The sequence below is a fragment of the Symphodus melops genome (assembly GCF_947650265.1).
Source record: "Symphodus melops genome assembly, chromosome: 5".
In the NCBI taxonomy this organism is placed as follows: domain Eukaryota; kingdom Metazoa; phylum Chordata; class Actinopteri; order Labriformes; family Labridae; genus Symphodus; species Symphodus melops.
The window spans coordinates 1,311,416-1,326,597 of NC_136695.1; the positions used below are offsets into that span (position 1 = coordinate 1,311,416).

Here is a 15,182-nt window from a genome sequence, read left to right on the forward strand (position 1 = left end):
CCGGTCTGGCCTTCGCTGCTCCGACTTCTCTACGTTGTGTCATGGAACACAGGGACCCGAGACTTTGTTGCCAAACAAAGTAGATTTTATTTCTGGAAAAAACAATGAAATACTAGTTTTCAGACGCAGTAATTACTTTAGCTTCGATAATCACTGCTTCTCCTGGTGGTATCAATGACACAAGCTTGTAATCAATGATTGCAACGTGTTTTCACAAGTGATGTGTAGGGGCGTCACAAGTCCGCCTATGTCATGGAAAATACGTCACAGTAAGGGGATCTCAGCGACTGCACGGCCTTATGCAGGAGCGTACACGGACCGTGGCAGGGAAAGGTGGGAATTTTTCTTCATCTGTTAAAAAAAAGAAGCTTGAGCGTCAGCCAAACAAAGTTTGGGGGAGGAGCTTAGTTACTGTGCTGTGGGGGAATCTGATGACTTCCAGCTGATAAAGGGAGTCAGTGTAGAACATGAGTCAGGATTTCTCTTATCTCTTCTTCTCTCATTAGATGGAAATGATCTCCGTCATAATGTGAGTGATCAGGACTGTGGTGGTGCAGAGAGGAGCAGCTGATGATCCACAGAGGAGGAACCTCCACCATCTTGTGTGTGGAGAAGCTCTGCAAGCTGAGAAGATCTTCGTCCATCAGGGACTGACAGAGGAATCAGCTCCGAGCTCATTTATAATGAATCTGTTCTAAAACACATTACAGGAGAGGAAGGTCAAACAGGAAACAGCAGGTAGAAATGTTGCAGTTATTCTTCTCATGTGATGAGTATTTTGATTCTATTTCTTACTAAAAGTCCAAACCAGAACTTGATCATCTGTAACGTGTATTAAAATGATCTTCTTTTAAGAGCCTCTTTAAAACATGCCCTGCTCTCCTAACATGTCCTCACCTCATCAGGCTGAGCTGCATGTGTAAACAGGAAGTGTCCTTTCACCCTAATGATCAACACACTGTACGTTGGCTCCAGGATTTGTGTTTGACTCTGATCATTAAAAATAGTTGCATTTTTTTTAACACATTTAATCACGGTTAGCTTATCGCTAGCTTCTTGCTACCTTTTCGTTAGCGTTGCCACAAGTACAAACAAGAAGTGTTTGCAGCCTAAACTCGACCTAATGACTGTCTTCAGGACCAAATTAGTATTTCAACATCTGATAAACTTACAAATTCACTTACTAAATTGATTGCTCTGGACAGTAGACCACTATTAGTGGTACAAGATGAGGGATTAGAAAATGTGCTACAGATAGCAACGTGTGATCCAACTTTCCAGCTGCTGTGCAGAAAAACGATTTCAAACAACAGCTTTATAAAACTGAGAAGAAAGTAACATTGGATGCATTGCATTAATTCATCCACCAACATCCACTAAGATTAGGAAGTGATACTTTTTAGGGCAAATATTGTGATGCATTTAAAATGCTATTAATTCCAATTAATTGGAAAGCCCCAAGTTAATTAATTAAACATTTTAATCAAGTCCCACCCCTAAATAACAATAATAATAATAATAACAATAATAATAATGGCTGCAGTCTTTCTAACCGAAGACTTAGGCCAGACTTGTCAGCATACTAATATTTCACAACCTTCACAGGCAAACTGCTGTTTTTAATGTCAGACATTTATCTGGATCCTGTAACACAAGTGTAGTTTCACGTTTGAGTGTCATTTCAATGAACAGTCAGAACGAGATCAGAGGTGTTTGGCTTACCTGAAGCTGGATGGAAGGACGGACACCTTCTGCGTTTGATCCCGCCAAAATAGAGTATAAACAGAGTTTGGAAACAGGACATGGTTCGGTTTTTCACAACAAAACATATGCGTTCCTTCCTTTTCTTTAAACGGTAAACACAAAATTTCTGATTCTTCTGGTAAATCAAAGCATCAAATCCAAACAGTTTAATCTATGCTCACACTGTTTCCACATCAGACACACAGCAGCTCTCTGTTCTGTCCAGCAGGGGGAGCCAGAGGTTCAGTTTGTTTCTATTGTTTCCACCAATCGAAGGACTCATTCATTCTTCATTCGTTAAAGGGTCTGTTATAGAGAATGAAAGCAGGTTTGCATTCATAACACAAAAGGAATACCGGCCCTCTTTAGTCCTGGTTTTGATGTGGATGCAGTTTGATTGTCATTGACATGAGTATTATGAGCCAGCGTCAGAGTTTGAAACCACTGAAGCGCAACAGAAACAAAAACATGGTGTCAGCTGCTCTCGGTCACCTGGATGGAAAGATCAGATCTGCACAGACTTTTACCTGAGCAGTTTACCGTGACATCGACCACAGCAGGAGATGTTAACGACCACGAGTTCAGAAATCCTGACAAAGCTTGAGGACAAGACTTCTCCATGAAGAGGAATTGTGAGAAAAGTTCAACGTCAGAAAAGAGTTCAGCTTCAGGGAAAAATCCAGATGTGTATGTGTTCAATGTCTACTATTACCACCCGGGCAGATTAATAAGAGTGTATGTGTCTTATCTGGAAACAAATGAACGGATGAATGAAGCAATCCGACGTCCTTTGAGCAGGTCCTGCAGCTGGCCGCACTGTGTAATCGACCTCACTCACAGGCTGGATGAAAACATGAAAACAAACATGTTTTAAAGCTTCAGAAATGTAAAGAAGTATAACACTTAAATCAAAAGGTAGAATTTGCCATTTGTTGTAACTTGTATCTGTATGCTACTCACACAGTTTACTGTGGGGGAAGTGCTACACCTTGAGGCCTATTGTTTATTTTTTGTCCTCTCTTCATGTCATTTAAAACCACACTGAAATGTCATAACGGGTTTGAGGAAAATGAAACTATTAAAAGCCTAGCTTTATCTAATCTATGTCATGTTTATTATATTTAATGAATATTCATTATTACCTGGACTACGCTGTGCAGCGCTCCGCTCCAGACATGGATCCAGAGTGAATGGGCGCGCGCCGTCCGACGGAACAAAACCGCGGCACACAAAGTATGCATGAAGGCGCCGTATGGAAATACCTCTAAATACATTTAATGTCATGGTATTTTAGGAAATACATTTATTATTTATCTCTTTCAACCTTTTTACTCTTCATATGTCCCTGCTTTAAACTCTTATACATAAAGATTTTAATGTGTTTAAAAAAATGAAAAGGAATTAGATTACAAAGTACATTTGACAAGTGCATTTTTACAAAAAAATCTGTTAAACTACATTTTAATTGTACTTTAAAACCTTTAAAGTGGTTAATTACAATTATACAAAATGCTTTAATATCAACAGAATAGCTGAAGCGCTCCTTTATGGTTTCACCACACTGTCTGAGCTACTATGCTGCTCTTAATGATACATTAGCTTAGCGATTAGCATTCGCTAGCTTCTAGCATACAGTGACTCGTCATATTACTAAACAGACTAATACAGTAGATTAACCATTAGCATATCGCGTTAGCATCCCGCGCTAGCATTAGCGATCTTTTTTTAAACATATAAACAACGACATAAAATGCACCAAAATATTGTGGCAACATAAGAAAACCATCTCATAATTCCGTATGAATTCTGTAGTAAAATTATCTGAACTTTAACAGCTTATATGGTCTGTTCTCTCACCAGAGAGGCTAGCTAAACATTAGGCTAACATGTAGCACAGGCTCAAACTCACCGGAGACTCATGAAGACAATAATAACTCGATGAAAGTTATCTTCCTCAGACTCACGACTTGTTCCTGCTAAAAGAGTGAACTTATTAACATCAACACATTGTTTTAATTAATCAAGGTTTTACAACTATTTTATGGTCATTTATACCGGGAAAAGTTGCGTCTGTTCATGGCTGTGACGTCACGTCTGCAGGGTGATTGACAGGTCACGACGCTGCAGACTTCACTACACTTTCTACTGCTGCTGCTCAGCAACAAGCGCTCACTACTGGGGAAAATAAACAACATAATATGGCTTTATTAGCAAAAACATGTTGAGATGAAATAAACACGAGAGATCAGAGGTGTGTGGTTTACCTGAAGCTGGAGGGAAGGACAGAAAACTTCTGTTTGTTTTCTGTTTCCATGGAGACATCTTCTTCTTCGATCAAGTTTAAAGGCAGTTGGCCTCAATCCACACACACAAACACACACACAAACACACAAACACACACAAAGCAGATTTCCTATAAATAGAGGAGGGAGTGGCGACACGTGATCTGGGCACCTGAGGAGACGGGACACTGAAAGTGAAAGTGTTCAGTCAGTTCAGAGACCATTTGAAGAGGACAGAAGTGAAGAGAGGAGTAAAGAGTGAAACAGGGTGAGTGTTTATATCTTCACTTCTGCAGTCCGAGTTTTCTCCTGTTTGTGTGTGTGTGTGTGTGTGTGTGTGTGTGTGTGTGTGTGTGTGTGTGTGTGCGTGTAATAATAATAATACATTTTATTTCACAGCACCTTTCCAAACACTCAAGGACGCTTTACATTGGATTAAAAACACAATACAAATAAAAACAAATAATAAAAACAACAGACAAGTGGGAAAGAAAAAAGGGAAGTGAAATTACAGTGAGTCAGCAGATTGGAACAGATGAGTTTTGAGTTTTGAGTCTTGATTTGAACTGTGGTAGAGAATCGATGTTACACATGTCTGATGGGAGAGAATTCCAGAGTTGGGGAGCAGAGCTTTCAGCCGCTCTGCTCCCCATGGTGCTGAGGCGGGCGGAGGGCATAGAGAGGTGGAGCGAGGAGGAAGACCATGTGACCGTGTGTACGTGTGTGTGTGTGTGTGTGTGTGTGTGTGTGTGTGTCGTCAGATCAAACTGGTTTCTCTGGTTTCCAGTGTGTTGATCTCTCAGTGAGTGTTTCTGTGTTTCCTCTCAGACTGACTTCAGATCAGATCATGGATGTGTGTTTAGAGGACGAGGAGGACGGAGCAGAGTCTCCTGGACCCAGCTGTCTGTCTCTGAAGTCCATCGATCCTCCTATGAACTTCAGTAATGACCCTTTACCTTCAGACTCAAAGTAAACCTGGAAACCTTCTCATCATCCACAGCTGGAGATCTTTTTGTATTTACAGCTTCTTTTACAGATTTGTCATCAGAGAGTTGATCAAAGATTCATACAAATATAAAACTTGTTGTTTTACAGAGTTCAGAGGAGCAGACAGAGAGCAGAGTCTCCTGTACCCAGCTGTCTGTCTCTGAAGAGTGACATGTCCAAAGACGAACCTATGAACTTCAGTAAAGAATCTGGAGCCTCAGACCCAAAGTAAGTCTTCTTACTAACTCAAGTCCTTCAAGTAGCTGTAATGTTCTCTGTGTTGATCTACGACGTGTGGATTCAGACTTGACTGCACGTTGTTGTTTTTTTGTCCACCTGCCATGATCACATAAAGCATGTGTAATATTACGATATTATGAAGAAGAGGTAACCGTGCTCAGGTTAGTCCTGGAGCAATGTGAGTGCAGGCCAGCGGGGGAACGAGGAGGGGGGTCAGTCGTTGGGTCAACTGGACCTAGAGTGAGTTCACCCTGATACTGCTGATCCAGCACAATGTAATTCACAATGTTTCACCACGTCTAACCTGAGGTCAAAGGTGGACTAACCCGAGCTCAGCTGTCTGAAGTGAAACAGTGGATGACAGGATCAGACTCTTTGATTCTCTGACTGTGAAGAAGCTGCACATGGTGTTCAGTCTGACTGAATCAAATGAATCCAAATAGAAGAAAGAAGGTGTTACCTGCTCTCTGTGATCATCTGACTCTTTAGATTGTGTTTGATAAATCTTCATATTTTCTATCAGTCAACCATCAGTTTAGTTCTAAAGACATGTCTTCACAGGGGGACGAAGAGGACTCATGTTAGAGAGGAGCAGACATCCTGTCCTGGGTGTCAGGACGTCCTGAAGGATCCCGTCTCTACCAGCTGTGGACACTGGTTCTGCAGACGGTGCATCACCTCATACTGGGACCAGTCTGGTTCAGCAGGAGACTCGTCCTGTCCTCAGTGTGGAGACAGATCCAGACAAGGATCTGGATTGCAGACAGTCAGTCAGAGCAGCACTGAACAAAGTAAGACTGTACACATTTGTGCTTCTGTGATCTCCTAAAACACGACTTTTATTGGTCAAAAGTCTAGAAATTAAAACTCTTTTTTACTTCTTTTACAAAAACATCTGAAAACAATAATCAGATTCTATCATTCTCTCTTTCAGTAGATAGAGGTCAGCAGGAGGTTTTAGATCAACATAAGGTCAGTCTGAGGACGAGATGTGAACGTGTGACTGAAGGAAGTGATGAAACAGGAAGTAGAATCCACCTCAACAGGATCTACACTGAGCTCCACATCACAGAGGGGCAGAAAGAAGAGGTGAACACCCAACATGAGGTGAGACAGATGGAGAGAAACTCTAAAAAGAAGACCCTCCATGAGACTCCAATCAAGTGCCAGGACATCTTTAAAGCCTTACCGGACCAACAGGAACCAAAGACAGGAGCTCAACCCGACCAACAGGAACCAAAGACAGGAGCTCAACCCGACCAACAGGAACCAAAGACAGGAGCTCAACCCGACCAACAGGAACCAAAGACAGGAGCTCAACCCGACCAACAGGAACCAAAGACAGAAGCTCAACCCGACCAACAGGAACCAAAGACAGAAGCTCAACCTGACCAACAGAAACCCATCAGAGTGGTTCTGACAAACGGCGTGGCTGGTGTTGGAAAAACCTTCTCCGTGCAGAAGTTCACTCTGGACTGGGCCGAGGGCTCAGAGAACCAAGACGTCAGTCTGCTGATCCTGCTTTCATTCAGGGAGCTGAACTTGGTCAGAGATCAGCGCTACAGTCTTCTTGAGCTGCTCCGTGTTTTCCATCCAACATTACAGAAGGTGGCAGCAGAGACGCTCGCTGGCTGTAAACTGTTGTTCATCTTTGACGGCCTGGATGAAAGCAGACTGTCATTGGACTTCACAAACAGGGAGGTTGTGTCTCATGTCACACAGAATTCATCGTTAAACACACTGTTCACAAACCTCATCAAGGGGAATCTGCTCCCCTCAGCTCTCATCTGGATCACTTCTCAACCTGCAGCAGCCAATCAGATCCCTCCTTCATGTGTTGACAGGGTAACAGAAGTACGAGGCTTCACTGACACCCAGAAGGAGGAGTACTTCAGGAGGAGGTTCAGTGATGAAGATCTGTCCAGCAGAATCATCTCACACATCCAGACATCCAGCAGCCTCCACATCATGTGTCTGATCCCGGTCTTCTGCTGGATCACTGCCACAGTTCTGGAGCACATGATGAGCACAGAGCAGAGAGGAGAGCTGCCCAAGACCCTGACTGACATGTACTCACACTTCCTGCTGGTTCAGACACAGAGGAAGAAGAACAAGTATTGTGAGGGACACCAGATGAGTCCACATGAGCTGACGGAGGCCGACAGGGAAGTTCTTCTGAAGCTGGGGAGGCTGGCGTTTGAACATCTGGAGGACGGAAACATGATGTTCTACCAAGAAGACCTGGAGCGGTGTGGTCTGGATGTCAAAGAGGCCTTGGTGTACTCAGGAGTTTGTACAGAGATCTTCAAAACAGAGTGTGTGATCTTCCAGAAAACAGTCTACTGCTTTGTTCATCTGAGTGTTCAGGAGTTTCTGGCTGCAGTCTACATGTTCCACTGTTTCACCAACAGGAAGAAAACGGTACTGAAGGCTTTTCTGGGAGAAACACATGTAGATTCAACTCTTGATGTTCTCCTAAATGAAGCAATGAAGAAATCCCTGAAAAGTAAGAACGGTCACCTGGACCTGTTTGTTCGCTTCCTTCATGGTCTTTCTCTGGAGTCAAACCAGAGACTCTTAGGAGGCCTGCTGGGTCAGACAGACAACAGTCCAGAAATGATCCAGAGAGTCATCAACAACCTGAAGGAGATGAACAGTGAAGATATCTCTCCTGACAGAAGCATCAACATCTTCCACTGTCTGACAGAGATGAAGGACCTCTCAGTCCATCAGGAGATCCAAGAGTTCCTGAAGTCAGAGAACAGATCAGGGAAGGAACTCTCTGAGATCCACTGCTCTGCTCTGGCCTACATGCTGCAGATGTCTGAGGAGGTTCTGGATGAGTTGGACCTGAAGATGTACAAGACATCAGTCCAGGGACGATGGAGACTGATTCCAGCTGTGAGGAACTGCAGGAAGGCAAAGTAAGTCCAGATGTGATGAACATTATAAATCAGTGTCATGTACTAATTTACTTTTTTTAATATAAACTAAACCAAAAAAGTGTTCCTCTGTTAAAGTTCAAGAGATTCATACGTGATATGAGAATTCCCAAAGAAGTGACAGGGTATGATGTCTCCGCAGCTGGGTCCCCACTCTGTAGCCAGGCCCAGATTTGGGGCTTGTAGGAGAGTGCCTGGTGCCTGGACCTTCGCTTGTGGGGCTCAGCCAGGCTCAGCCCAAACAGACAACACAGGCCCGTCCTCTTGTGGACTCACCACCCACAGAGGAAACTGTAGGAGTCGAGAGCATTGTGGATTGGGCGGTAGTCGACAGCGGGGGCTTCAGCCCGTACACAGCTTCTGGCTGTTGGGACATGGAATGTCACCTCACTGGGGGGGAAGGAGCCTGAGTTTATGCCGGGGGTCGAGAGGTACCGGCTGGGGCTCAACTCCACGCACTGCTTGGGCTCTGGAACCCAGCTCCTCGAGAGGGGCTGGACTCTTCCCTTCTCTGAAGTTGCCTGCAGTGAGATCCTTCCAGCCTAAGCAGACATTACAAATCAATCACGAGCATCATCTCTTAATATCTCTCTTAATAGGTAGATCACAGAAAAACTGTTCTTATAGGAGATCCTTCACCTCACCACTTGTTTGATTTCTGGATCATTCTGCAGCAGTCTCTGTATTTTCACATTTATAGAAGTGAGCCAGACAGCACGATAATGAGATTGTCCTCCTCCAGAGTTACTGTTCAAATCAAGATTCATTCAGGCATAAAATAAAACACAACTTCCATGCTATGCCAATGAGTTTCTAATAGTCTTCTACTCCAAAGAGAGTCATGTGAATAGATCACATTTCAGATCACAGACTATAGATGAAGAATATTTAAGAGGAAGGAGGCTCCACCAGTTCCAGGGAATAAATCCAACTCAGTGGTGTGTCTGTAAGGACCAAAGAGCTCAAATCTTTCATTTCCAATTGTTTATTCTCTGGTTTTTAACTGGTTTTCTGCCAGAGGACTAAGAGTAACACGACATCAATCTTGACATCATGATCCAAGTCAGAAATCAGACATAACAAAGGCTAATTTTCATCTTTAAAACTTACTACAGAATTAAAGATATGTTTTCTATCGTATTAAGACTATCTCTCCACTACATATTCCTTATGTATGAGGCTGACCAAGTGGTCAGGTGACGTTCTGGACAATAAGCTTCAAGACAATCCACCTGTGAGGTGGCTAATGACAGCATAAGAGCACCCGTGCACCACAGGTCACTGATCATTCTGATTCCACAAGAGCAATTTGGCGTTTGTGTGATTACAAAGAACAAAAAAAGAATAGAAACTGTGTGTGTTAGAAGGAGAAAGTCTTTGCCACTCACCAAGTGTAAGAGAGAGTTTGCTCTTTGACAGAGTTGCTGTTTACTCCACATATCTTTTGTCCGCTGTTTTTTTTAGCATTTTCTCACAGTCCGTGCCTGGCGTATTGTTCTGTCAAGGGACTGACGCGCCATAGGTACAAAGCTTATCTGGCTATCCCAGCCACTGGAGAGCTGTGAGTAATCCGACAGACGTTCCTGGCGTATTGCTCTGACAAAGGGTTCACACGCCATAGGAATAAACTGTCCGTCCAAGCTGTGGGGAGGCGGTGGTATCGTGTCACCCATAGTCAGCGCGACAGGCCTACCTCGCGTGACTTTGCGAGATGGCGAGCCGCGGCCAAAACTGTGATGGATGTGGGACGCAGATGCCTATTGAGGTTGGACATGATAGGTGTGTATTGTGTTTTGACCACGCCACTATGGCGAGAAAGATCCTTTTCTCTAGCAGACGGTTGTCTGCAATGCAGGGTCGAGAAAAGGTTAGCTGTGCAACTCTGTCACCATTGGACCAGACCACGACAGCCCTCATGTTCCCTTCAGGCTCTGTGCTGGGGAAACCTAGCTGCCCGATGAAGGGGTGCAGAATGTTGGATGCCTCAATGGCTAAGGTACACAGGGCCAGATATGATGGGCGCGTTGTATCCGAACTACAGCTGGTTTCATCTGTCATGGCATGTTTGATGAAAGAGCATGTGGCAAATGCAGGCCCAAGAAGTGCATCATTGTGCCCTCGAGGTGTCGGGTGCACTGGTAAAGCGTCGCAGATGGGGAACTGGACAAAAAAAAAAATATATATATATATATACAAAAAAAGGCTCTAAAAAAGGCAATGATTTTTATTGCGATTATTGCACTTGGTTGAGATTATTGCACATACAAGTGAAAGTGTCAATGTGTTATTGCACAATGAGGGTAGAAGGAACGACGCTCCAACTCCTACCCCTCTGTCCCATGTGCTCTAGTCCTCCTCCCCCCAAGTGATGAGTTGTAGAGCTTGATGGCATGATGGACAAAGGAGTTCTTAAGTCTGTTGGTTCTGCACTTGGGAAGGAGCAGTCTCTCACTGAACCGGCTCCTCTGGTTACTGATGGTGTGCAGAGGGTGGCTGGCATTGTCCATAATATCCAGCAGTTTGTCCAGTGTCCTCTTCTCTGCCACCGTTACCAGAGAGTCCAGCTTCATGCCGACCACAGAGCTGGCCCGCCTGATCAGTTTGTCCAGTCTGGATGTGTGCTGTTTGGATATGAGCCCCCCCCAGCATACCACGGTGTAAAAAAGCACGCTGGAAACCACAGACTGATAAAACATCCCCAGCAACTTGCTGCAGATGTTAAAGGACCGCAGACTCCTTAGGAAGTACATCCTGCTTTGTGTCTTCCCGTACAGGTGGTTGGTGTCGTATCATGACGAGTCCCCCACCTTTACTTTTCCCGCTCACTTTCGCATCTCTGTCGGCTCTCATGGCAGTGAATCCCAACATATTCACGTTAGCATCCGGTACTAGGTGGTTTAGCCATGAAACCGTGAAGATGAACAAGCTGCTCTCACGGTAGATCCGGTGGTTGTTCAATGCGGACAGCTCGTCGATTTTGTTCGGCAGCGAGTTCACATTCCCCATGATGACGGAGGCAATCGATGGCTTGTAGCGCCTCCGTTTCTCCGCTGTCTCTGCTTTTAGCTTAGCTCCGGCCTTGCAGCCCCTGGGTCTCCTCCTCAACTCCTCCGGGATGGGGTGTTGTATCCCAGCTTGTCCCATTGTTCTTAGAGCTAGCAGTTTCTCCCGAGAATATGTGAGAAAACTGGCTCCTGGTTGAGTGTTAAACTTAAGTGTATCCACAGGATATATAAAGCACACAATCTCTTTGCAGGGAAGAGTAAACAAAAAGAGCTAAAAAGTTTAAAAAGGTTAAGAAACGGCTAAAGTTAGGGCTAAAGAAAGAGAGCTGCTGGAGAGGCAGCCGTCTCTCACAGCGCCACACACACACACACACACACACACATGCCAAAGACAGCCCTATTGATGGCGCTGGCCACCACTAGGCAGATTGGAGAGCTTCAGGCTCTCTCAGTTCATGCGGACCTCTGCAGGTTCCTACCGGCATTTCTTTCCAAGGTCCTTTCTGAATCTAGGACGAGTCAGAGGGTTGAGCTCCGGTCTCTCTATTCCATTCAAGGAGAGAACGAGGAGCGAAGATGCTCACTGGTATGTCCAGTAAGAGCACTTCGAATGTATTTGCACAGCACACAGACAAACCGGAGGACAGATCAGTTATTTGTCTGTTTTAAACTGGAACTTCTCGATAAACCTTTGTCGAAAGCAAGTCTTTCCCACTGGATTGTAGAAGCGATCCAGCGGGCATATGTGGGCACAGGGGTCCTTTGTCCCTCTGTGGTGCAGGCACACTATACCAGCCCCTCTGATTAGACAAGGATTTTAATGAAGTGTGGGGCATGGCCGCGGCTGTCAGTTTGTCACTTTAACCCGCAAGGCTCAAACATCGGCACAAAGAAAACATATAAAATATTGATGCTTTCATGATTTTGACAACAATGGGTCACAGAGGAAATGAGGAAATAAAACTAAACTTCAGAGACTGTATTTCTGCACTCTCACTCTCCTCTACCTGGCTTTATGTTTCCTGGACGGGCGGAGCTTCAGAGCTGATAAATGCAGCCAACTCACCTGCTGTGACCTCTGATGTGTAAAGTTAAGACCAAACAGGACAAATTCTTTCATGATCAAATGTGAGAAGAAAATATCAAATGCTGGTTTTATAGGTCATGTTTCTCTATTTTGTGTGTCACAACAGACTTTCTGCCTGTCAACTCTCAGAGACTCACTGTGAAGTCATGGCCTCAGCTCTGAAGTCCAACCCCTCCCATCTCAGAGAGCTGGAGCTGAGCTACAACAAGCTGAAGGATTCAGGAGTGAAGCTGCTGTGTGAGAGACTGCAGAGTCCCAACTGCAGACTGGAGACTTTGAGGTCAGATCACTGACTGTAATATTTATATGAATATAATAGAAAATGAGTTTGAATGTATTTTATGGTTGAGATGCCTTGTCTCACAAATCGCCCCTACGAAATACAGTACAACAATAGAAAGAGCAACAACAGAGCACCTTGTCTTTGGGTTTTTTGGAACATGAAAAATAGAGACAAACCAAAACAAGATAATCCTTTATACATCTCGCAAACGGAGAAATTGCAGGAGATTAAATGAGTTAATAATATATAACTGTAAAAAAATATATATATGCAAAAATAATTTAAAAAAGCCAGTAACTTAAATATGTAAGTCTGTATAAACTGTATGAACACTATCATGCACAGAGTGCATATAACGATGGACATGTGATTGCACAAGTGGTCCCATGAATTATTATCGCAATGAAAATCCAATTAATGTAAAAATATTAATAAGGTCAGGTGACTTCTTATAACATTATTATTGCACAAGAAGTAGGAGTAAATTGTCCAGTTTGGTGTGTTTTATGATCTTATGGAAGGAGGCTTGGTAAACAGTCTGACTGCAGCAGGATGGAAGGACCTGCGGGGGGTGGAGCCTGTCACTGAAGGAGCTGCCCAGTGCTGTTACAGTACCATGCAGGGGGTGGGAGACGTTCTGCATCAGGGATCATCATACTCATGTCTCCCACCACCTCCACAGGGTTCAGGGGGCAGCTCAGGACAGAGCTGGCCTTCTTCACCAGTTTGTTCAGTCTGTTCCCATCTGCAGTCATGCTGCTGCTGCTCCAGCAGAGCAGCAGCAGCTGAGTTGTTTACGTTCAAACCGTACTGGCGCCTGTGACTGGCAGTGCCACGGCTCGCTCTCTATTTTGTAGATTATTGATGATTATTGTTTCACTATATGTGATCTTAGCAGCCCAGATGACAAATGGAAGTGTCCTGGCTTTACTAACCTATGATCGGGACTCTTTATTTCGTATCAAAGTGTCATTGGAGGACATGTTTCATACCTGGGACCGTTACAAACAGGCATTTCCGCCTCCGTTTGAAATCCATCCCGACTCACAGGACTACTTGATGCTGTATCGGGTGCCGAGAAAGACCCGCAGGAGATCCAGGAGGTCCAGAAAAAGAGGCTCTCGGTCCGGTATCCAAGTAAAGCAAAGACGTGCTGCGGCGAACGGGGGCTCCGTCGTCTTCGGCTGCCGGGACCACGCTCGGTTCCTGCGCCAGATCCCTCTCCTCGATGTGTGCGTCAGCGTGTCCTCGCTGCCGCCTGCCCGCACTTCAACAACTGTCCTGGACCCTTCGCAGTGCTGGAGCCATGGTCAGGGGTTTTCATCGCCATCGCCTACTTCCGTGTTTATGCCGGCTTTTCCAGCATGGACCAGCTGGAGCTCACGTGACCGCTGGATGTGCCTTCGTCCAATCCCGCTCCTCAACACGGACACTACCTCCGAGACGTCAATCCATGTCGGCCTATTGAATGCTCGTTCAATTGCGAACAAGTCTCATTCACTAAACGATCTTTTTACAAGAGAAAACCTGGATATTATGTGTCTTTCAGAGACATGGCAGAGAGATGAAGAGTTCATTCATTTAAATGATCTCTGTCCACCTGGCTGCTCTGCTGTCGGGAAGCCCCGCCCCTGTCGCCGTGGTGGTGGCCTGGCCATTGTTCACAGGGAGGTCCAAAAATGCAAACTGATCCAGTCCCAAGATTTCTCTTCGTTTGAATCACAGATGGTTAAGATGGGTTCCTCATCCCCTTTTTACTGTGTGTTGATCTACCGTCCTCCTGGCCCTGCTGCTGTCTTCTTAAAGGATTTTAGTGACTTCTTGTCCTCTATTATAAAGCTGGACTCTGTTTTAATCCTTGGGGATTTTAACCTTCATGTTGATGACAGCTCATCTTCCCCTGCAATGGAACTTCTATCATTGACTGAAACTTTTAATTTTGAACAGCATGTTTCTGAGCCCACTCACCAAAAAGGCCATATTTTAGACTTAGTTTTTACGCTTGGCCTAGACATTTTAAACCTGTCTGTAAATGATGTTCATTTGAGTGATCATAGTCTTGTTCTGTTTGATCTGCACTTTTGTCCTGAGCCCAAGCCTTCAACAGTCAGGTCTCAGAGGCGTGTTATCACTGCTAATACTGCAGATAGTTTCTCTCATTTATTTGATCCTGTCTTGGTCATGAACTGTCTCGATGTGGATGATCTCACTCACTGTTTTAACAATCACTGTGTAGAAATTCTGAACCAGGTGGCTCCTGTTAAAACAAACTCCTCTACCAGGGAAAAAGCTCGCCCGTGGACTAATGAAGACATCCTAAATCTAAAGAGACTATGTCGAAAGACTGAACGCCTGTGGAAATCCACTAACCTTGAGGTGCACAGGCTCTACCTCAGGGACCTTGTGTCTTCATACAATGTGATGGTCGAAAATGCCAGATCCGAGTATATCCACCAACTGGTAGCACTAAATAAGAAAAACCCCAAAGTGTTATTTGAAACGATAAACTCACTTGTATGTCCTGCTGCCCCAGTTACCCCCGTGTTTTGTGAAGCTGACAGCAATGCCTTTTTGAGATTCTTCACAAACAAGATAAAGATGATCAAGGACAAC

The 15,182-nt window shown here is 44.6% G+C and overlaps 2 protein-coding genes across 2 annotated transcripts in view; both read left to right on the forward strand.

Moving 5' to 3' along the window:
• The window catches only part of LOC306823874 (NACHT, LRR and PYD domains-containing protein 14-like), a 106,259-nt gene that overhangs the window by 60,006 nt on the left and 31,071 nt on the right, over nt 1–15,182 (forward strand). The window lies entirely within an intron of this gene.
• LOC306823255 (protein NLRC3-like) lies at nt 5,389–12,651 on the forward strand (the record flags this gene model as incomplete). Its single annotated transcript, XM_079342711.1, has 4 exons — nt 5,389–5,399; nt 5,898–6,043; nt 6,187–8,176; nt 12,393–12,651. 4 exons carry the CDS (start codon nt 5,389–5,391, stop codon nt 12,577–12,579), a joined length of 2,334 nt encoding a protein of 777 aa, XP_079198837.1. The 3' UTR covers nt 12,580–12,651.